At 41.6% G+C, this 23,117-nt stretch overlaps 1 protein-coding gene across 1 annotated transcript in view; it reads left to right on the top strand.

Annotated features, from left to right (window-relative positions):
- The window catches only part of PPM1E (protein phosphatase, Mg2+/Mn2+ dependent 1E), a 345,133-nt gene that overhangs the window by 163,150 nt on the left and 158,866 nt on the right, over nt 1–23,117 (top strand). The window contains exon 2 of the mRNA XM_073574366.1: nt 18,320–18,438. Coding sequence (XP_073430467.1) covers nt 18,320–18,438 — 119 coding nt within the window. The remainder of the gene's footprint in view (nt 1–18,319; nt 18,439–23,117) is intronic.

The raw sequence follows: 23,117 nt of genomic DNA, 5'->3' as shown, positions 1-23,117 counted from the left end.
AGGTGCGCGCTCCTGCTTCTAGGGGGGGGCAGCTACCCCATGGTGGGTACGCCCATGTTCAGTAAATGCACTCAAAACTTGGTCGGGGCTCCTTTTGCATCAATTACTGCATCAATGCGGCGTGGCATGGAGGTGATCAGCCTGTGGCACTGCTGAGGTGTTATGGAAGCCCAGGGTGCTTTGATAGCAGCCTTCAACTCATTTGCATTGTTGGATCTGGTGTCTCTCATCTTTCTTTTGACAATACCCCATAGATTCTCTATGGGGTTTAGGTCAGGTGAGTTTGCTGGCCAATCAAGCACAGTGATACTGTTGTTTTTAAGCCAGGTATTGGTACTTTTGGCAGTCTGGACAGGAGCCAAGACCTGCTGGAGAATTAAATTTCCATCTCCAAAAAGCTTGGCAGAGGGAAGCATGAAGTGCTCAAAAATTTCCTGGTAGACAGCGCGCTGACTTTGATCTTAATAAAACACAGTGGATCTACACCAGCAGATGACATGGCTCCCCAAACCATCACTGATTGTGGAAACTTCACACTAGACCTCAAGCAACTTGGATTGTGTGCCTCTCCACTCTTCCTCCAGACTGTGGGCCTTTGTTTCCAAATGAAATGCAAAATTTACTTTCATCTGAAAATACACCTTGAACCACTGAACAACAGTCCAGTTTTTTTTCTCCTCGGCCCAGGTAAGGTCTGGTGTTGTAGCCCATGTCCTAGATACGTCTGTGTGTAAGGCTCTTGAAGCAATGACTCCAGTAGCAGTCCACTCCTTGTGATTCTCCCACAAAACTTTGAATGGTCTTTTCTTAACAATCCTTTCAAAGCTGCGGTTATCCCGGTTGCTACTGCACCTTTTTCTACCACACTTTTTCCTTCCACTCAACTTTCCATTAATATGCTTGGATACAGCACTGTGAACAGCCAGCTTCTTTAGCAATGACCTTTTTTGGCTTACCCTCTTTGTGGAATGTATCAATGACTGCTTTCTGGACATCTGTGAAGTCAGCAGTCTTCCCCATGATTGTGTAGCTTACTGAAACAGACTTGGGGATCTTTTTAAATGCTTAGGAAGCCTTTGCCAGTGTTTTTTTTTTTTTTTTTGTTAATTCTAATTTACTGTGATAATGACTTTTGGGTTTTCATTGGCTGTAAGCCATAATCATCAACATGAAGAGAAATAAATACTTGAAATGGATCACTCTTTGTAATGACTCTATATTATATATGAGTATTTGTATTGAAGAAATAAAATAAATTAACTTTTTGATGATATTCTAATTTTGTAAGAAGCCACCTGTATTTTAGCAGTCACTGCAGAAATCTCATCATATGTGCGCCATAACTACTAAAGTTTTTCCAAAATTTAGAATCTCAAAAATATTTTATGCTCCTCATGTTTTCTCTTCTTTGCCCCCTTAAGGGTATGTGCACACGCTGCGGATTCTGCTGCAGATACGCTGCGGATTCTGCTGCAGATACGCTGCAGATTTGGCCCTGTGGATCCGCAGCAGATCCGCAAGCAAATGTACAGTACCATGTTAGCCAATGGGATTTCAAAACCGCAGTGGCCACAATGTGGATTTTTCCAACCGGATTTTCTGCGGTTTTAAATCCGCAGCATGTCAATTCTTTCTGCGGATTCCGCAGCGGTTTGACACCTGTTCCATTGTCCAGGTGTCAAACCGCAGGGGGAAACCGCTGGCAAATCCACAGGAAAACCGCAGATCACTTTACCTACGGTTTTACCTGCAAATCCGCGCTGAAAAATCCGCAGGTAAATCCGCACTGTGTGCACTCACCCTAAAGAAAACCTTTCACTTGGACACAAATGGCCAGTTTTTGCTCCAATTTTATTCCTACTGCTCCCCTTAGTAGTCCAGTTTTTATTGTTTTGTTTTTTTAATCTTTATCATATCTTGGTTCCAGACATGCAGGCCTTTTTTATTTACTGCTATTTATATGGTCTTTACCAAGGGGGATGGCTCACAGGATTCTCTGGGGAGTAACTTTATTCTGCTCTTTATTAGGCTAAGTGCACACGCTGCGGATTAACCTGCGTTTTTTTTTCGTGCGGATCCGCAGGTAAAACCGCAGGTAAAGTGACCTGCGGTTTATCTGTGGATTTGCCTGCGGTTTTCCACTGCAGTTTGACACCTGGACAATGAAATCGGTGCCAAACCGCTGCAAAATCCGCAGAAAGAATTGACATGCTGCGGATTATAAACTGCGGATTATAAACTGCGGAAAAAAACGCAGCGTGTGCACTGCGGTTTTGAAATCACACCGGATAACATGGTACTGTACCATGTCTGCAGAATTGCTGCGGATCCGCAGGGCCAAAAACGCTGCGGAACCGCAGCAGAATCCGCAGAGTGTGCACATACCCTTATTAACCAATAAGCACGACCCCCATGGCAAAGACCATAAAAACTGCACTAAATAAAAAGACCCATATCTCTGCTACTACGGTATATAAAGGCAAAAAAAGGAATACTCAGGGGAACAGCTGTACAAAATACCACTTTTTTGAAGGGTGACAGTTCCTCTTTAACCACTCTGCTTGCAATGATATTTTGGATTGTTAGAGTGCTTTCTCTCCACTTGCCTGTGTCTGTATTCAGCTGTAAATCTAATCCGCTATGCAAATAAAAATTCTGATTGTGCACAGATATGCAAAATATAGCATGCTAATAAATGTACCAATGAGTAATCTCTGATCTCCACCATTATGGTGATGATGTGTAACTGATAACCGCGTGAATCAGTCAGAACAACTTGAACAGTAGTTTCCTTGGTTTGCTGTCCATTGGCGCTACTAGTGCAGTCATACAGGGGCCCAATATTATTATTTTGCAAAGGGCCCATATACTGTTCTTGCACAATGGCCATCTTCTGTCTGTGTCCGCCTTTGCAAGCATGTATCCTACTCCTTGTGTGAGACCGATTTACTTAGAACGTTCCAGCAGCTCCCTGAAGTCCACACATTTCACAGATAGGGCTGCACAAGTCTGGACACACCAAACTGCCATGGAAACTGACTAATATACTGTGGAACGCTGCAATCATCTGCACACTATAGTCGCAATCAGGCTCGGACTGGCCCATAGGGGAACAGGGGAATCCCCCGGTGGGCCCTTGTGTAGATATCGGCCCCCAACCCCACTGTATGAGCAATACTTGGCATAATTCACTTGATTTACTTTGTACAGATAAAAACAGGATATCATCATTCATTAACCAAACTACCCAGTGTATTATTCTGTAAGAAGCATAGGTAAATTTGTGAATGAGGGAAGTGAAAATTGGGCCCCCTAAAGTCAATGTTACTGGTGGGCCCTTGGCACCCAGTCTGACACTGGTCACAATAGTAGATGTGAATGATTTCTTATTGCCACATTTAGTAGCACGCTATATTTTGCGTATTTTGCACTGTCAGAGTTTATATTTGGATAGCAGATCAGGATCATTTGCTGATACTATACAGCTGGCTCCTCATGTTGCTGCAGAAATAAGTGGAGTAGGTACATGTCATTATATACTATTTTTTTTTCTTCCTTTTTTATGTGTGCTAATATGCACACCTAGCCCTGCTGCTGTGCCATTATGGTGTTAGTGTTAATTAATATAAAGCATGTGTGTCTGTTAGTCGTCAAAGTTGTCATACACGATTCTCCACCCTTAGGTTTCCACAAGCCTGTATTTACTGCTATAGTGGGTAGGTAGGAATACAAGATCTGAGAGAAGAGGGGAAGCCATAAATGTCCTCAAAGGGGTTGGCTGTAACAAGTCAGTATAGCAATCCCACTGATAGCCATTAAAATGCTGAATGTGAGACCGACCTTCTTGGCCAATAAATGTTCTTTTTGGTGAATGGTCACAAGTTCCCACAAGCTTAGCCCTAGAAAGTCTTTCCAGAAGACTGGAGACATTTGTGGTCTCAGAGGTCCAACTCTAAATGGCCATGATTTTAGAATGGGATTACCAACAAACTCTAAAGGGCGTTTACACTGCAAGTTTTGTTAAAAATGCCAATTTCGCAATTCTGTTGGGGTGTAAACAGGATGAAATGAACGAGAAAAACTCGCAACAGGAACCTTTGGGCACTAGTTTAGATCGTTCAGTGCTCATTGCTTGCTTTGCTCTGCCTGTTTAAATTACTTCCAATCGGTAAAAGTGTAATGTTCGTCAGTCGCGTTGTGCTGCCAGTTAGTCCATTACACAATATGAACTTGCATTGAGTTGCCCAGTATATGTAAAGAGCTCATCTGCATACACGTTGATCTTTAGTAATGAAATACTGTTGTGCGAGCAGGTAAAAAAAAGTAGTATGACTTTTCCAATGGAAAAAAAGTAATATGTGTTGTGTCCTGAAAACCATATTATGTGACATGGATCAAAGAACAGTACAACAGATATCACTGGACACAAGTAGTGTACAGCCTAAGAGATGAAACCTATCAAATACAGTAAGTTCAGAGGACTTGGCAACAAAGGAATTTCCAGTCCCACCTTTTATCCATGAGTATCAGAAGATGAAGACAAGTGGGTGATCCCCAACTGAAGGGGTTAGTACAGTGTAGAGAGGGTGAAGTAATAATGGATGTTTATTTAATAAAAAAAAAAAAAACTAAGAAAATTCAATGGTGTGATAATACAAACAAAGAAATTATTAGAGAAAATAGTCCAAAAGGCAACGTAAGTTCAGAAACATGCCTGTTGATCCTTATACAGAAGTAGATAGGACTGATGTCTTCCGATATGTGCCTGAGCCTATCCTATAACTGAATCAATATCCGCTTATGTCCTCGTCCTCTAAGAGCTTATTCTCAAGGCATTAAACAATGCTTTATAGCTGGGTGTCCTTATCTACTGTCAGGCCGATGTTCTACATGAATCTGCAAGCTGACTTCACCTTCTGATATGGTGTGTTTCCCATGGAATAGGGGCATAAGATGAATCCCACAGAAAAAAAAATTCAGTTTCTAAGCCCCATTTTCTGTGTGCTGTTCTTGACAACGAGGAGAACCCTTTGTGGGGTACTTGACAATGGGCGGTATATTTCTGATATTAGTAATGAATTTATATAGATTATATTACTACATAATGTACAGATGGTAACGCCCTAGTGGAGAGGGTCAAATGTATAACATTAGAGGATGTCAAGTTTGTGTAGAAATCACATATAAAAAAAAAAATCTCCCAGACCCCTGGTCTCATTCTTTTACATAATAAGATATTAGCATAAGTAACAATTTTTCTCTCAACATGTTTATGTTGTTGACGCTCCTGTACTGGGAATTGGTCCTGATAGCTTTTCCGTTAAAAGCATTTTCTAATTCTCAAGTACATGATTCTTTTTGTGCACTTCACCAAAAAATAGTTGGCATCCTACCACCAACTGATAATGGTTCTGAAGCTGTGACACACGGTTGAGCCCAGCAACTTTGGAGGAAATACTTCAAGAGCTATCTGTGATCCGATGTATTGTTATTGAATGGAACACCTCAATGTATAATGGGAAAAGAAGAAAGACTGAATACAAGAAGACAGTGTCACATCGCTGTCAGACTCAGGGCCTGCTGTTCTGGCTTCGGCCACTAGGAGGCGCCGGACTGACACATCGCCGCCAGACTCGGGGCCTGCTGTTCCTGTCTCGGCCACTAGGAGGCGCCGGACCGTCGCGTCGCCGTCGGACTCGGGGATGGCTGTTCCTGCCTCGGCCACTGGGAGGCACCATGGTTCGCCCCTGGGTGAGGGTGGTGACAGAGAAGAGGCTCCTGCGCAGGCATCTGGTGGGCGCAGGCTCCGCCCCTCTGTCAGTCATGTAGGGCTTACTGCATCACCATCTGGCCTGGTCCTGGGGCGGTCCTAATTACATCATCAGTCTGGGAACCTGTGAGGGATGACCTGATCCCTCAAATACCTTGGGACTGGTCTTGCAAGCCGCCAGATATATTTTTGGCTCCCCTGCGTGCTACTGTGTGAATTGCTATAGTTAACTCTGACCTCAGCCTGGATTTCTGACCATTCTATTGCCTGCCGTGTTTGTACCTCTGCCTCTCTTCTGATTTTTTGACGCTGACCTTTGCTTGGATTCCTGACCCTTCTGCTGCCTGCTGATTCTGTACCTTTGCTGCCCTTCTGGTTTTACTGACCGTGGCCTGGACTTTTGACACTTCTTCTGCTTGCTGATTTTGCACCTCTGTTGCCCTCCGGCCTCCGCCTCCTGACCACGATTACTGGTTTTAGTTTTAACCCCTTGGCGGCCGTCCTCCTCTGGTCCACTGCTCCACCAGACAGCTACCCCCTGGGCCTTGCTACAATTCCAGATCCCTGTATAGGGGTTAAGGGTCTCGGGGTTACTCGGGGTGCTGTTCCTACTGCAGCCCAGATTCGCAGACGGCCGTCACAGACAGGCAGAGAGAGGTTAGGACTCTGAGGTAATTACCTTGTACAAGAGCAAAGAGCATCCAAAAGCTCAAAAGTCAAATGTTTAATGTTAGTTTGAGAATCCTGAAACTTGATAGTTTTTCAATAAAGTTTAACTGTTTTAATTTTCTTTTCCCCACGTAATAGTACACGTGAAAATAAGAAATGTAATATATCGTTAGCAAATTAGTCTTCTTTCTCCCTTTAGACTGATCACTCATTCTGAAAATTCTCATTGATAAAATCTGCTTTCAGGAAATACGGGCATTCCCTTTACTGAGATAGGAGATGGCAGTTGGTGCTCATAAGGTTCTATGTAGAGGGAGGATCTAGAGGCAGATGTAGACATTCTGCTGCACGTTCTCCTGAAACGACAGTAATTATAATGAGAGTTAAAGGGGTTTTCTCACAAACAAAGTACACTATAATCAATAGATCTTGGATTACACAGGGGCACATTTATAAGATTATCTCAGGACAGAAATATTTTTTTAACACATCCAATTGTGGAACTCATTTTTATTCTGGTATCGCCGCATTCAGAAATGTCCGATCTATCAAAATATTAAATAAATTAATCTGATTGGTAGGCAGCGTAATGTAAAAAATTGAAACCACCAGTTACTTTTTTTTGGTATCCACAACATTGCAATAAAAAGAGACCAAAACGTTGTATCTATGCCAAAATAGTATCAGTAAAAAATGTCAACTCATGGCTCAAAAACAAATAAGCCCTCAAACAGCCTCAGATCCCGAAAAATGAGAACATTACAAGTCTCAGAAAATGGCAACAAAAGCAAATTATTTTTTACATAAAAAAATACATGTTTGATATCTGCATACTCATACTGACCTGGAGAATCATATTGCCATGTCAGTTTTACCATAAATTGTACATGGTAAATAAAAACCCATTGTGAAATTGCTGGGTATTTTTGTTTTGTTGTTTTGCAGTTTCACCACTTTTGGAATTTGTTTCCTGTTTTCCAGTACACTATGTGGCAATAAAAATGTCATTCAAAAGTGCAACTTTTTTTGAAAAAAATAAAAAAATAAAAAAACAAGCCCTCATATGGCTATATGGCTGAAAAAAATAAAAATGCTATGGCTCTTGAATGAAGGGGAGCAAAAATCAGATAGCCATCTGGGGGTGAAGTGGTTAAATAATCCAAGTTTTTAATCAATCCAAGCTATGGGGCAAATGCTATGAATTCAGAATACTAAACAACAAAAGACATAAAAAGACTGTCTCTGTAATAGTATGTTAGGTTGATCTGAGCTAGTGAATGCTGAGGTGAGCGTTTAGTTTGTATTGTTTTCCCTATTTAACAAGTCTTATTTCTGTTCAAGTCAAAACTGTTGCTTCTTTTGAGACTGATGATGCTATTAAGTTTGTTGCCTCATGTAAGACTATGTACCATCGGGCTCCTTCCTTCTAAGGCTAGTTTCTCATTTGCAGACGGAGGAGCTGCGGAGGGCTGTGGACTTCCTCTGTGAAGCTCCACCCACTGCCGCACCTCTTCCGGTCAGCTCCGCCTACAACCGCATACTTCTGCATGCGGCCTACGTACCCTATCTTTAACATTGAGTACGTACCCTATCTTTAACATTGGGTACGCAGGTTGTGCGGAAGTATGCGGATGCCTACGCATGCATCGTTTTGACGATGCATTGAATGCAGCTTGTTGGAATTTGATGCGGTTGCCACATCGTCAAAACGACAAATGCGGAGGCATCCGCATACCTCCACACGACCTGCGTACCTAATGTTAAAGATAGGGTACGCAGGCCGCATGCAGAAGTATGCGGAAGTAGGTGGAGCTGACTGGAGGAGGTCCGGCAGTGGGTGGAGCTTCACAGAGGAAGTGTGCAGCCCTCTGCAGCTCCTCCGTCCGCAAATGTGAAACTAGCCTAAGTAAGTAAAGTTGTTGAACCGACATCTGTGTACTTTTGTGTCCTTCCGCCAAGCCTAAGTGGCCAACCACTCTTCTACCAGATGCCACTACATGTAATATTAAGCTTGGCCTATCACTCTATAGTTCTTCATAAAGGGCTTCTGTCACACATCAACATCCAAACAAATCAGCCCCATTACAGTCTTATAACCAGAGTTACTGGAAACTTTACGCCTAATCCCAGTATTAAGATGTACAAACATAGTATTTGGCACTTAATGGTCAATTTAAAAAGTGTGTTCACCACCCCTGAAAGACAAGGAAAGGCAAGGGGTGATACAGAATTTGCAGGAATAATTGTTTGTTTCTGAGCTTCATCCTAATTAATATTCTGACAAATGGAGTAAATAAAGGCTAAAATGCTAAAAGCCTTATTGTTTTGTAATGCAAAATGTCGATTAATACCGAAATTCAGAAAATCAGGAAAGGTACAGTAGTTCTAGTTTTATACATCAGCAGCCTATATATGTGGAGCATAATTGTTCAAGGCCACATAGCTGCTATATTTAGAGCTTTATCTGCATCTGCATCGACGTTAGATTTTTATGCAACGCCTCGAGAAAATATTGCTTGTGTTTGTCTGTGTTATATTTAGTTTTAAAAATAGCGGAGGAGCCTTCAGACAATGTATGGAGTTTGGATGTGATCCGGGGTCAGATTGTGTAACTATAGCAATGATTACTGTGTATACATTTTCCGCTTTAGTGGCGATACTCTCCAGTGATTCCATGATAATGCTAGATGAACATCTATTATGGGTTAGAATGAAGTGCGTATGATGTAGCTATGACTCAGACATGAAAAACTTTCAATTTAACATTTTTAACAAAAATAAATGGCACAAAAATTAGTTTGTGTTTTCTGGTAGATTTTGGGATTCCGCGTTGTATGATAACCAAGGACAGAGACCTAATTATCACTCCAATGGAGCTCTACCTTTTTCCGGACACTTCTTTTGATCAGTGTAAAAATAATTGTTAAAGCATATTACTCACCAAAGGATGATTCAGCTTCTAAGTCCTTCAACTTCAGCTCCGCAGTGCAATAGGCAACAATATATATCCTCTCTGCATTATTCTGGTACTTAAAGCAAACCTGTCAGCAGCGTTTTGCTAAGTAAACTACAGGCATTGTCAGGTTGGAATATTAAAATGACTAAAATTATACCTGGGGTGAAGAAATCTGTCTTGTGGTTCTTGAGTAATCAGTGTTAGAGGTTTTCAGTTAATGAAATACCCGTGCTCCAGGCTGAGACTGTAGGCAGAGTCTTATCTTCCTGCTCTAAGCCAGAAAAACCAAGGAAAGACCTGCCCACAGGCCCACCCCAAAGCACAGACATGTTCCTCATCCAAGAGGCAAAAATTGAAATGGCGCCCCTACCTGCAGTTCAGTATTATTCCACGGTGAATAAATGTAGTTCCACCAATGTTGGGGGTTTTGTTCTTACAGCCATTTTTGTATTGTAATAATAATCTGGAAATTTGATTTTCGATTTCAGTACAATTATGGTAACCCATACTTGCATAGATTATTATTTTTTTCTTAAAGTAATGGAAAAAAAAATCGAAAAGTTTGTAAAAGAAAACAAAAAAAAGTTGGTTTGTGTCACCATTTTCCAAGACCCGTAATGATCTTTTTGTTTTAATTTTGACCAAGTTATGTTGGGGCTTATTTTTTTGCAATGTGAGCTGAGAGACTTACCATATGTAGATCAATTTGGGGTTTATACAAAATTTTGATCACTTTCTATTGCATTTTATTAAGGGAGCTGGTGGCAGAATACCTGCAATTCTGGTGTTTGATTTTCTTTTCTTTTTTTGGCACTTACTATTTAATATTTTCATAGACCAATGTGGTGATACAAAATATGTTTAATTTTTTAATTTCTTCATTTGCAACTGGGAAAAGGGGGATATTACAGTTACTGTTGTTTTTTTTTTTAGTTTTTAATATGTTTAAACACTTTTTTTATTCTTTTAAATTTATTTTCTTAGGGAACTTGAACTTGCGCTTGTCTGATCTCTTGTATAGTACAGTACCACAGTATTGCAGTCTATAGGACTAATCACAGACTCAACCTGTGGCTTAACTTCGCAGGAGAGCCAAAATGGCAGCAATGGGGGTTTTCAGCATACCCTTGGTTGAAAAGGCAACCCATGATTGCCCCATGGTTGCTGTAAAATAGCGTCAATCTGAACACCGCTCTAGTCATGTAGTGACACAGGTCTATTAGTGATGAGCGAACATGCTCAGATGACGTGTTATCCGAGCATGCTTGGCTGTTTTCTGAGCATCTTGGGCATGCTCGGATAATATGTTCAAGTCCCGGTGGCTGCATGATTCACGGCTGTTAGACAGCCACAACACGTGGGGATTGCTTAGCAAACAGGCAATACCTGCATGTTATCAGGCTGTCTAACAACCGCGAATCATGCAGCCGCTGGGACTCTAACATATTATCCGAGCATGCCCAAAATGCGTGGGTAACACCCGAGCATGCTTGGATAGTACGTTATCTGAGCACGCAATGTCTATATAACATAGCTGACATCTCATATGGTGTGGGTTCAGCTCCTGAGCCTGCTCCACATATTATCACCCTCTCCATGCAGCATTTCAGAGTTGAGAATAATGGCTGGAATTTCAGGTGATATAGATATCTCAGACCACCGATGGAGGTGAAATGCTCATCCTGCTTCATGGCAGTAGAGGTCCTTATAAGAGAACTTATAATTCATGATGTACGTCACATAATACATGAGTATGAAAAAAATTGATAAAAAGAAAATGAATTCAGCAAAAATTAATGTAATCTAGATTATTGAACATTAGAAACCATTTATTTGACAATTTTTTTGTTTTGTCATATTTGGAACACATCATGGCACAAAATTGGTAGATCTGCTCTCCTGGCCAATATCCACGGCAATCAGCAGATGCTTGGAGCAAATCTTTAAATTCTGAGACAGTTGGTAGAATGAATCAGGAACATTTAGATTATTTTTTCTTATGTGCACAGTTTTTATTTTAAAAGGATATAGATTATTTTCTCTAAGGATATCGGCAGTATGACTGCAGCATACCTACAGTATACAGATGGAATGGGTGGAATGTCTGAATGAAATGTAATTTTTTTTAATTTTATCATAGCTACTAATTGATGGAAAATGTCCATCATAATTTTCTCCCCAGCAGGTTGAAAATGCCGCAGTAAGAGTGTTATGTAACACCCACTCCACATTTATAACCTAAAAGAATGCCTGGCAAACAATTTACTTCCCTAATGAGGTCTTTAGTGACAATGAATCCGTTTTGAAAAAGCAACAAAAATGCAAGGCAGGCGGAAATTGATGCGACCTGAAGCCATGATGCTGGCATTTGCTTGTTTTTCCTTATTTTTAGCAACTTGCTAGATTTGCTTATGAGGAACTCCCGATATTTTCTTTTTTTTTTTTTTATAACTCGGTCATTTAGTCTATAATTGTTGTGACATTAGTGTGTTTTTAGTCTGCATTCTCAGTTCAGTTGTCTGACTACTTTATTGCTAATAATTACACAATTGATAAAATGGAAATCATTTGCAGGGAGACCTCTTTAAAAATAACAAAAAAAACCTTGCCTTTAAGAAGACCAACCCATTTTTCTGTCCAGATTTTCCTTTACATATTTTTAGTTCTATCATATATTATGCCTAATGGCAAAGTTAGTAGTCATCTTATAATTATTTCACTTTATTGGTATAGTTAAAGAGGTAGTTCACTGTTGACAACCCTTTATTACTGGGCACTGGAAGATAAGGGAAAAAAAGAGAGAAATATGTGTCTCCTACTCAGGTGCCACTCCCCCGTAATCAGTGCTGCATCTTTCCTTAGTGTTCTGGGATCAATGACAGCAGGGGCATCACTTGAGGAAATGCTTTTTTTTTCATTAATACAATTTTCTCCTTGCTATTGAGTATGCTTTGTTCTTTGCGCTTTGATCTGTCCTATTAGCCAAATGGCACAATATTTACAGTTGTGCTCAAAAGTTTACATACCCCGTCAGAATTTTTGCTTTCTTGGCATTTTTTCAGAGAATTTGAATGAGAGCACCAAAACTTTTTCTCCACTCATGATTAGTGGTTGGGTGAAGCCATTTATTGTCAAATGACCCTGATCAAAAGTTCACATACCCTGCTGATTTTGGCCTGATAACATGCACAGAAGTTGACACAAATGGGTTTGAATGGCTACTAAAGGTAACATCCTCACCTGTGACCTGTGAGAAATGCCAGAAAAATTGTTCGGGATGCAAATAAAAACCCACAAATACTATAACATCATCTGAAATACTAGACTTTCTCAAAACTAGCGATGTGGCTGTTTCGTGATGCACAATAAGGAGGCACTTGAAGAAAAATGTGCTGCATGGTCGAGTCGCCAGAAGAAAGCCATTACTGCGCAAATTCCATAAAGTATCTTGCCTACAATGCACAAAACAGTGCAGAGACAAGCCTCAAAACTTCTGGAACAAGGTAATTTGGAGTGATGAGACCAAAATTGAACTTTTTGGCCACAACCATAAACATTACATTTGGAGAGAAGTCAACAAGGCCTATGATGAAAGGAACACCATTCCTACTGTAAAACATGGAAGTGGATCACTGATGTTTTGAGGATGTGTGAGCTACAAAGGCACAGGAAACTTGGTAAAGTTGAAGGAAAGATGAATGCAGCACGTTATGAGCAAATACTGGAGGCAAATTTACAATTATCAGCTTGGAAGCTGTGCATGGGACATACTTGGACGTTCCAACATGATAACAATCCAAAACACAAGGCCAAGTCAACCTGTCATTGGCTACAGCAGAACAAATTGAAGGTTCTGGAGTGGCCATCTCAGTCTCCTGACCTCAATATCATTGAGCCACTCTGAGATCTCAAGCGTGCAGTTCATGCTAGACAGCCCAAGAATTTACAGTAACTGGAGGCTTTTTGCCAAGAAGAGTGGGCAGCTTTACCATCTGAGAAAATAAAGAACCTCATCCACATTTCCACAAAAGACTTCAAGCTGTCATTGATGTTAGAGGGGGTAATACACGGTATTAAGAAATGGGGTATGTGAACTTTTGATCAGGGTCATTTGGCTTTCTTCTGGCGACTCGACCATGCAGCCCATTTTTCTTCACGTGCCTCATTATTTATCTTGAAACAGCCACACCACTAGGGAGTCCAGCATTTCAGCTGATGTTAATTGTGGGTTTTTCTTTGCATCCCAAACAATTTTCCTGGCATTTGCCACAGGTCACAGGTGAGGATGTTACCTTTAGTAGCCATTCAAATCCATTTGTGTCAACTTCTGTGCATGTCTTCAGGCCAAAATCACCAGGGTATATAAACTTTTGATCAGGGTCATTTGGATGTTTTGGGTTGTCATTATAATTTAAAAAGAGAAAACACAGTAGTTTGACAATAAATGGCTTCACCCAACCACTAACCGTGAGTGGTGAAAAAGTTTTGATGTTATCATTCATATTCAGTGAAAAAAGGCCAAGAAAGCAAAAATTCTCCCGGGGTATGTAAACTATTGAGCACAACTGTATGTCCCCATTTTGGTTAATAGGAGTACACATTTGTATCTGATGGAATAAAAGGCGTCCCTTTATTTTCCAAATATATTATTGTTTTGACTGCTAAAGCACATTCACACGAGTAACGAACATACCAGGGAGATGTATACCTGAATCTAACAGGTTCCTGTTCAGACTAGTAAAAGCCCTTCTCTGACCCTGGTCTGTTCCTGCCTGACCGCAAAGGTTGGCACCCTAAGATAACTTAATTGCGCCCCCAATCGACAGCAGATTACTCTGATTATCCTTAACAGCTCCTAGTATTGCTATAGTGTCAGTTCCCTAAGAAATGTGGGAATCACACACAAAACAACTACAACCAACACAAAATACAGCAAAGTGAATGAATCCAACAAAGTTTATCACAAGCAGGAAACGCTAGTAGGGGGAAGATATTTAATGCTGAACCGAAAGGTGATAGGACAGACAGAGTAAATTAAAAACACCTGTTACCCAAAACCGACAAACAAAGATAACAGAAGTAAAACACCCAAAGAAAAGGTTTATCTGTTGTCGGAAAGAGATGTCGACCACGGAACACAGAATCAAGGGTTCTAATCATGAAGCATGTCAATTACATTAAAGAGTCAATTTAGTTTTTTAGATGATCATTGGTGTGCTTTTTTTTTTTTTTTTTTTTTTTTAATGACCGAATATCCTATGAGGTTCTACTGTTAACTATCTTACTGATCGGTATTCTGGGGTTTCAATCTATGTCTAACCCTTCATTTTGAGGAAGTCAGTAGCCTTAAGCTGTTTAGAATATGAAATATAAGTCTTATTAAAGGGGTTTTCCTCTATCAGGAAAATCTACCCAAAATGCTCTATATCACCTAAAATTACAAAAAGTTTAGATATGGTTACAGCAGTGCCATCATGTCAATAGCACGCATCACCACTGTAGCCAATTACTGAGCTTAGCAGCTCGTGCCGCCTAGCTAGATGTCTGTTTCCTTGAGCAGGATTTATTGAATATCTTACGTACTGTACATTTTTTTACATTAAAATATTCCTATAAATTAGCATCTTCTTGTATTGTGACTGTGTCATTCAACCATTTCTGCATTATGTGCTGTCCTTGTGGTTGAAACTTCCAAGTGATTGGACCTTAATTTGATGCAGTGACTTATGATCGTCATGTCATTGATTGGACAATGTGACTCATGAGTGTCACGTCACTGGGGTAGCCATAAGGGATCTTTAGGTTAATGTAAGTCATTTTTCTAAAGCTTAGTTAAAAATCCCAGAAAGCCACAATTGCATACTTTTACTTTTGCAATGTCAGAAATAATTTGTTCTATCTAATATTTTAAAAATCACATTGAATTTTATGTTATCTATGAAAAGTTAACATTGGGATGGATATCTTCAGTCTCGTTCTTGTGGTTTCCAGAAATGATGACATGTTTAAACTTTATTCCGGAGGATTTTTCCTTGGTTCTTCTGGGAGTATGAATTCCAGTATGTGAAAAATATTGCTATTTGTGCTATTTTAATGTAGGTCTTTTAAACCTGCTTGTGTCCCTTTGGTAATGTATGCATGCCTGGAGGACACAAGTCACACAGCTCTAATGCCGATATGGGAAATGACTTCTGCTAATGTCACAGTCCTGCTGTAGTCGCTGGATGAAATTACAAAGACCAGCTAGGATACTTTATCTTTTTTGCTAAAAGCAAATGTTCAAGCAGTTCTTGAACTGAACACTATTTATGGATCCCAGGGGAAATAAAAAAGAAATAAGAAATAAATCTCAGAAGACCCTTTATTTAATAACATGGCTTCTTCTAAGTGTGTTACCTGGGGAAGGTGACACAACAGCTAGTGTTCCTGAGACAGTCATTCAGAGACCCGTGTTCTGGAAATCTCTTGACACAACCTTACACTACTGATTTTTTTTTCAAACATAATTTAGTTAGATTTGCTAAGTTTCTTTTAGTGTTTGGCTCATTGGTTTGTGACCTGTATAATACAAAGTGTTTTATATAATTTTTTGACCTTGAACCAGAGGTCAAAGAAAATATAAAATGACAAGATTTAAAAAGGAAATGTGTTAAAAACTGGGACTATTTTTCACTTGTTCACCCCTCAGGAAACTTTTTATGACTGGGGTTATAAGTCTTCGTTTTCGTTCAGACAATCTAATTTTTACCATCTGTGCAGTATACTGTCTGTGTATATCTGAACTGCGCACAACAGAATATGGACCAGTTCAAATTATTGGGGTAGATCAAATGAACGTTCTTACACGTAAGCCGATGGTCCAGGTGTAAAAAGTTACTGATCCATTTTTTTTGGACAAGTCTTGAACTTTAAACTCAATAGATTTGTGAAAAAAGTGGATGCTATATGGACCCCATCTGTATGGCATCCACATTTTCTGAATCGATTGTAATTATTATCTTACCTTATCTCGTTATCTTGTAATTGGTCTTGTAAAATCTTTGAATTGTTGATGTATAGCAATGGATGTCATGCGAATGTCACAAGGATGTAAAAATAACTGACATAAGGATGACGATTTGGATGAAGAACTGTCACTTTTTTTATGAAAAACTGACAATTTTAGACATGCTCGTCTGAAGCTGGATCTTAGTGTATACTTTATTGGAGTAATATGCACTAAATGCAGAGGCACACGTTTAATTTTTGGTGTAAGTAGATCTGTCAAACTAAAGGAAACCATGTCCCTGTATATTAACACAATCTACTTTTCATTGACCGTTTTAGAAAGTGGCAAGAGGCAAGAAAAGTTGCATATTATTGTGCAAATATGATGACCATTAGAATTTTCATATTTTTAATGGCAGAAAAATGGCACAGATTGATTACATTTCCCCTTTATTTTCTACCAAGGCTTCACGCTAAGGGGTTCCATTGTCCACAAAACTTTTTTTCCATCAGATCCCAATAAATTTTTATTGATCCCTTTGTGCTCTTGGAATCATCCAGATTTGTGTCTTGATTCCCAAACACCAAGAATATCTCTCCAAATTGTGCGGTTTTTGCCTCAGACCTCATTCAGATGTCCGCTTTTGTTGTTCCTGGGCATAGCTGTGTCATTCATGTCTAGCACTCATACTTGTACTAGTGAATGGGGCTGTTCACATGTCCGTAATTTCCACGGTCCGTGCAGAATCATGGAGACATGTCTAATATCGATCCGAGTGTTGGATCAAAATTGGCACTGCAAGTCCATGGGTCCATAAAAAGTAATAAATAATCGGACAACACTTGGATGCTATCCAAGTACGGTCTGATATTTACGGACTGTTACATAGGAGGAGGAGTAAAAACTTTTTTTTACACATACCAGAAAAACTGGTGAAAATCTGACCAAACACTGATGAAAATAATTGATGAAACTCAGTTTGTTTTTCTCGTACGTGAAAAAAAAAGCCATCTGAATGAGGTCTTAAATAGAGTTTAGCGAACATCTTCGGATCCCCGCTTATTCGGCAAGCTATAGCGCTTGCCGAATAAGCTACAGCGGGACCCCGCCTTCCTGGATCGCGCCTGGGGAACAGCTGATCGGCACCGCAGCTTCATGTGTCACGGCTGTGTCACAGCACATGAATGGAGAGCCTGTGTGTTGGGTGTGACACAGCCGTGACACATGAAGCTGCGGCGCCGATCAGATGTTCACCCAAGCGTGATCCAGGAAGCCGGGTTCCCGCTGTAGCTTATTCGGCAAGCACTATAGCTTGCCGAATAAGTGGGGAACCGAAGATGTTCGCTCAACTCTAGTCTTAAACATTAGAACCCAGTCTGAACAGAAAGAAAGCATTAGAGGAACATTGTTGTTTTGCAGAAAGCCGATGATAAAATTAATATCCTTTCAAAACAATATAAACAATGATTATCCCAACAATTGCTACATCTCATTTCAATTGGCCAAATTCTGACCACATCTAGGGCCACTTTAGTAACCTGTGTAATGTGCTGCAGTGATGAAGACAAACAGGTCTCACTTAATATTGTATATGAGGGCCACTAATAAAGCGATTTCATGGTAATGAGCCTCATTCCTCAATATTAGATATGCATAAAAACTTTCAGCAACAATCTGATTCTTAGCAACTGACGGTTCTTTTGTGACTACATCTGATTTCTCTGAAGAATGATGGGGAGAGTCAGGAATAGAAACCATAACTCAATCTCCTGGAAGAAGTCGAGCAGCCTGCTAACCTGTAATATAATTTGTTATGGAGCATAACTGTGGAATTGTATTTTGCTAGTTTTCCTTTGCCCTCTAGTTCCAGGAATTGTACAATAAATCACTTGTTAGGACTGTTTGACTAACGTCTCCTTCTGTCTTCTTTCTATAGTAATTGCCCATCTTTCCTGGCGGCTGGTTTGGCAAGGGCAACAGCTGATGAGATACTGCAAAGCGACCTGTCGGCATACTATGTACCAAAGCATGTCGATGGCACCGAAGGAATTATACGTAAGAAAATTATCCTTAACCTTTATATTGCCCTTTATAAAAGAATATTCTAAATACAATTTGCATCTTTATGTCATTGTGTTGCATTTAAATGGTTAAATGAATAAAACAGACAGATTAGGGCTATCTACCTAAAGACTGTTCTATGGATTCAATATGGTGACGTCTATTTTTTTAACACTGCAAGGACCAATAGTTTCAGTGTGTGCTTTGGACATAAGAAAACTTCGCATTCCCCTTTTTAACAAGTCAGTTTGATGCTTTTTGAAGTTATTTATTCTGTAGAAGATATGTATTAGACCACGGCACAACCTCAGCTTGTATAGCGCCGCACACCAGGATCAAACATTGTGAAATATGGCGGTGCTCCGCAGTGTGACGGATACAAAATAGCTTGTTCCTAAAATCGTGGCACAGACCAAAGCGCTATAAAACCAGGAATAGCCATGTAAGGCCGTGTTCACATGTCCGGTATCATCCATTAGAATGGATCCAGCAACAATCCGTTGACAACAAAGTTGTCATAGCCATTATTCTTTGATTTGAAACTGATCCGTTTTTTGCTAAATGGATCAGTTTCAAATGAAGGAAAAGAGATGGATCTCAATCTCAAGAAGACTGGCGAGTGCCATGGTGTTTTTCTTCATTTGGGAAAATCAGAATCGTAATCTTTGGGGCATTTGTGACTTACAGTCATGGCCAAAAGTTTTGAGAATGACACAAATATTAATTTTTACAAAGTCTACTGCTTCATTTTTTCTAATGGCAATTTGCATATACTCAAGAATGTTATAAAGAGTGATCAGCTTAACAGCAATTACTTGCAAAGTCAATATTTGCCTAGAAAATGAACTTTATCCCCCAAAACACATTTCAACATCATTGCAGCCGTGCCTTAAAAGGACCAGCTAACATCGTTTCAGTGATTGCTCCATTAACACAGGTGTGGGTGTTGATGAGGACAGGGCTGGAGATCAATCTGTCATGATTAAGTAAGAATGACACCACTGGACACTTTAAAAGGAGGCTGGTGCTTGGCATCATTGTTTCTCTTCTGTTAACCATGGTTATCTCTAAAGAAGCACGTGCAGTCATCATTGCACTGCACAAAAATGGCCTAACAGGGAAGAGTATCGCAGCTAGAAAGATTGCACCTCAGTCAACAATCTATCGCATCATCAAGAACTTCAAGGAGAGAGGTTCCCTTGTTGCCAAAAAGGCTCCAGGGCGCCCAAGAAAGACCAGCAAGGGCCAGGACCGTCTCTTAAAAGTGTTTCAGCTGCGGGATCGGGCTACCAGCAGTGCAGAGCTTGCTCAGGAATGGCAGCAGGCAGGTGTGAGTGCATCTGCACGCACTGTGAGGCGGAGACTCTTGGAGCAAGGCCTTGTCACGGCACCGCCAGACTCAGGGCCTGCTGTCCCGGCCTCGGCCAGTAGGAGGCGCCGGACTATCACATCACCGCCGGACTCAGGGCCTGCTGTCCCGGCCTCGGCCAGTAGGAGGCGCCGGACTATCACATCACCGTCAGACTCAGGGCCTGCTGTTCCGGCCTCGACCACTAGGAGGCGCCGGACTGTCCTATCACCGTCTGACCCGTGGCCTGCAGTCTCGGCCTTGGTCTCTGGGAGGCGTTGTGCTTCAACCCCGAGGGGTGGCGGCGATAGTCATGAGGCTCCTGCGCAGGCGTCCGCTGGACGCAGGCTTCGCTCCTTGGTCAGTCATGAAGGGGCTGGTGCATTACCATCCAGCCTGGTCCTGGGGGCAGTCCGGATGACATCATCGGGCCACGGGCCTGTAAGGGATGACCTGATCCCTCAAATACCTTGGGACTGCTCTTGCAGGCCGCCGGATATATTCTTGGTTCCCCTGCGTGTTACTGTGTGAATTGCTGTTTGACTGACTCTGACTTTTGCCTGGACTTCTGACTTTGCTTCTGCCTAACGATTCTGTACCTCTGCGACTCTCCTGGTTTATGACACTGACTTCGGCCTGGATTCTGACTCTGCTTCTGCCTAACGACTTTGTACCTCTGCTGCCCTCCTGGTTTATGACTCTTACTTTGGCCTGGATTCTGACTCTGCTTTTGCCTAACGATTCTGTACCTCTGCTGCCCTCCCGGTTTATGACTCTGGCTTCGACCTGGAATCTGACTCTGCTACTGTCTACTGTTTTTATACCATTTCTGCCTGACTGGTTTAGTCTCGGATATCATTGCCTCTGTGTCCTGTATTGGAACACCTTTCTGGCGACCGTCCTGCTCTGGTCATTGCTCCTATTCAGACAGCGCCTCCTGGGCTCTGCTATAAATCCAGATCCCTGTATAGGGGTAAAGGGTCTCAGTGTTTCTCGGGGTGCTGTCTGGCTGCAGTCCAGACCGCAGGCAGACGTCACATTATATCCGGCCATAAAAATAAAACGGCTTTTTGTGTCTATACTTAACACAGATAAAAGCAGTTTTCCTCACCTTTTTTTTTCCTTCCTCTTGACTGAGCTGATTCTTGGCCCAAACACCTGTTACATTGCTCAGCCTGGGAAGTCACTCTCAGGCTCAAACATGCTGCAGCCTGGAAGCTTCAAGGGAAATGCTGGCTGTTGGAAATCCACATTCCTGGACAATCACCCCCTGGACAGCGTTGGGGGTCAGGTATTGCCCGCAAATGCGGCCAAACTGTTGTTACCAGTTTCCCTTTCTTTTGCTAAGAAACGTCTGTGTGTGAAGGCTTATGTGGATTGTGGTGCTGCCGTCAACCTTATGGATTTTTTATTTGCTAAGAGCCTTGGTGTACCTCTGTCAAGGCTTAAAGCGCCTATTCAGACTACTGCTATTAATGGTACATCTATATTCCAAGGAGGCGTGGAATTCGTTACTGCCGAAATTTCTATGTCAGTGGGGACGTTACATAACGAACAAATGTCATTTTTTGTTATATACAATTTGTCAGATCCAGTGGTGTTAGGCATGCCATGGTTGCACCAACATAATCCGATTATTGACTGGCGCATAGGTGACGTTGTACGCTGGAGTCCATGGTGTCAGAGTAACTGTATGTCTTTTTCAGTGAACCAGATTAAAATTAGAACACCTTCTATTCCATATGCGTTTAGGGATTATGAAGATGTTTTCTCTATAGTGGAGTCGGAGAAACTACCTCCTCACAGAGAATACGATTGTCCTATCGAATTGGTCCCTGGTGCCCGTCTCCCTAAGGGGAGAATATTCAACCTCTCTGGTCCTGAGCGTGTAGCCATGAAGGAATACATTGCAGACAGCCTTCGAAAAGGCTTCATTAGACCTTCCACCTCACCTGTAGGAGCTGGGTTTTTCTTTGTAGAGAAAAAAGATGGTGGACTCAGACCATGCATTGACTACCGTGAGCTGAACGCCATAACGGTAAAGAATCAATACCCGCTGCCACTCATTCCTGATCTGTTTAACCAGTTACTGGGAGCTCGCTGGTTTACTAAGCTTGACCTCCGGGGGGCATATAACCTGGTCCGCATAAGAGATGGGGACGAATGGAAAACGGCCTTTAATACACCCCTTGGCCATTTTGAGTACCTGGTAATGCCCTTCGGACTCAGTAACGCTCCTGCAGTCTTCCAGCACTTCGTCAATGATATTTTTAGAGATATTTGTGGGGTGTATGTCGTCGTATATCTGGACGACATTTTGATTTATTCTGCTGATCCTGTGACTCATGCTCAACACGTCCGTTCAGTACTGCAAAGACTGCGCGAAAACTCTTTGTTCGCGAAATTTGAAAAATGTGTTTTTTTTGCCGAAGAGGTGCAGTTCTTAGGATACATGGTCTCAGGCAAGGGGTTCCGCATGGATCCCGCCAAGATTCAACCCATTAAGGATTGGGTACAACCCAAATCGCTGAAAGCACTCCAGCGATTTTTGGGATTTGCAAATTATTATCGCAAATTCATCAGGGGATTCTCAGAGATTGCCAAGCCACTCACGGACCTTACCCGGAAAGGGGCGGACGTGACTAATTGGAATCCTGAGGCAACCAGGGCTTTTTCCACACTAAAAGGGTGCTTCGTGGCCAACCCGGTGTTGATTCAACCAAACTTGGACCACCCGTTTATTGTGGAGGTGGATGCCTCCGAAGTCGGAGTGGGAGCAGTGCTCTCACAAGGCTCTGCATCCCTCACTCAGCTTCGTCCATGTGCCTTTTTCTCCCGCAAATTCTCTGCCACGGAGAGAAACTATGACATTGGCAACCGAGAATTATTGGCAATTAAGTGGGCCTTCGAGGAATGGCGCCACTTCCTCGAAGGCGCCAAACACAAAATTACTGTTATTACCGATCACAAAAACCTAACCTACCTAGAGTCGGCTAAAAGACTAAACCCTAGGCAGGCCAGGTGGGCCTTGTTTTTCTCCAGGTTCGATTTTTTTAATCCCCTTTCGCCCCGGAACCAAAAATGTGAGGGCAGATGCCCTCTCCCGCAGCTTTTGTCACACACACACCGAGGACTATGAACCAGCTCCCATATTGGCAAATGGCATTGTTGTGTCGGCAGTATCTCTGGACCTTCTGGAGGAGATCCGTAGGTCATCAGAACAAGTTCCTGACTCTACGCCCCCCAAAAAATTATTCGTCCCAGCTACTTTTCGCTTACGAGTGTTAAAAGAATCTCACGACTCCGTCCTGGCAGGCCACCCTGG

The sequence above is a fragment of the Dendrobates tinctorius genome, unplaced genomic scaffold (assembly GCF_039654945.1).
Source record: "Dendrobates tinctorius isolate UK_male_01 unplaced genomic scaffold, ASM3965494v1 ptg000007l, whole genome shotgun sequence".
Lineage (NCBI taxonomy): Eukaryota > Metazoa > Chordata > Amphibia > Anura > Dendrobatidae > Dendrobates > Dendrobates tinctorius.
The sequence above is the reverse complement of the archived record's forward strand: the minus strand, read 5'-3'. Positions and strand labels throughout refer to the sequence as shown.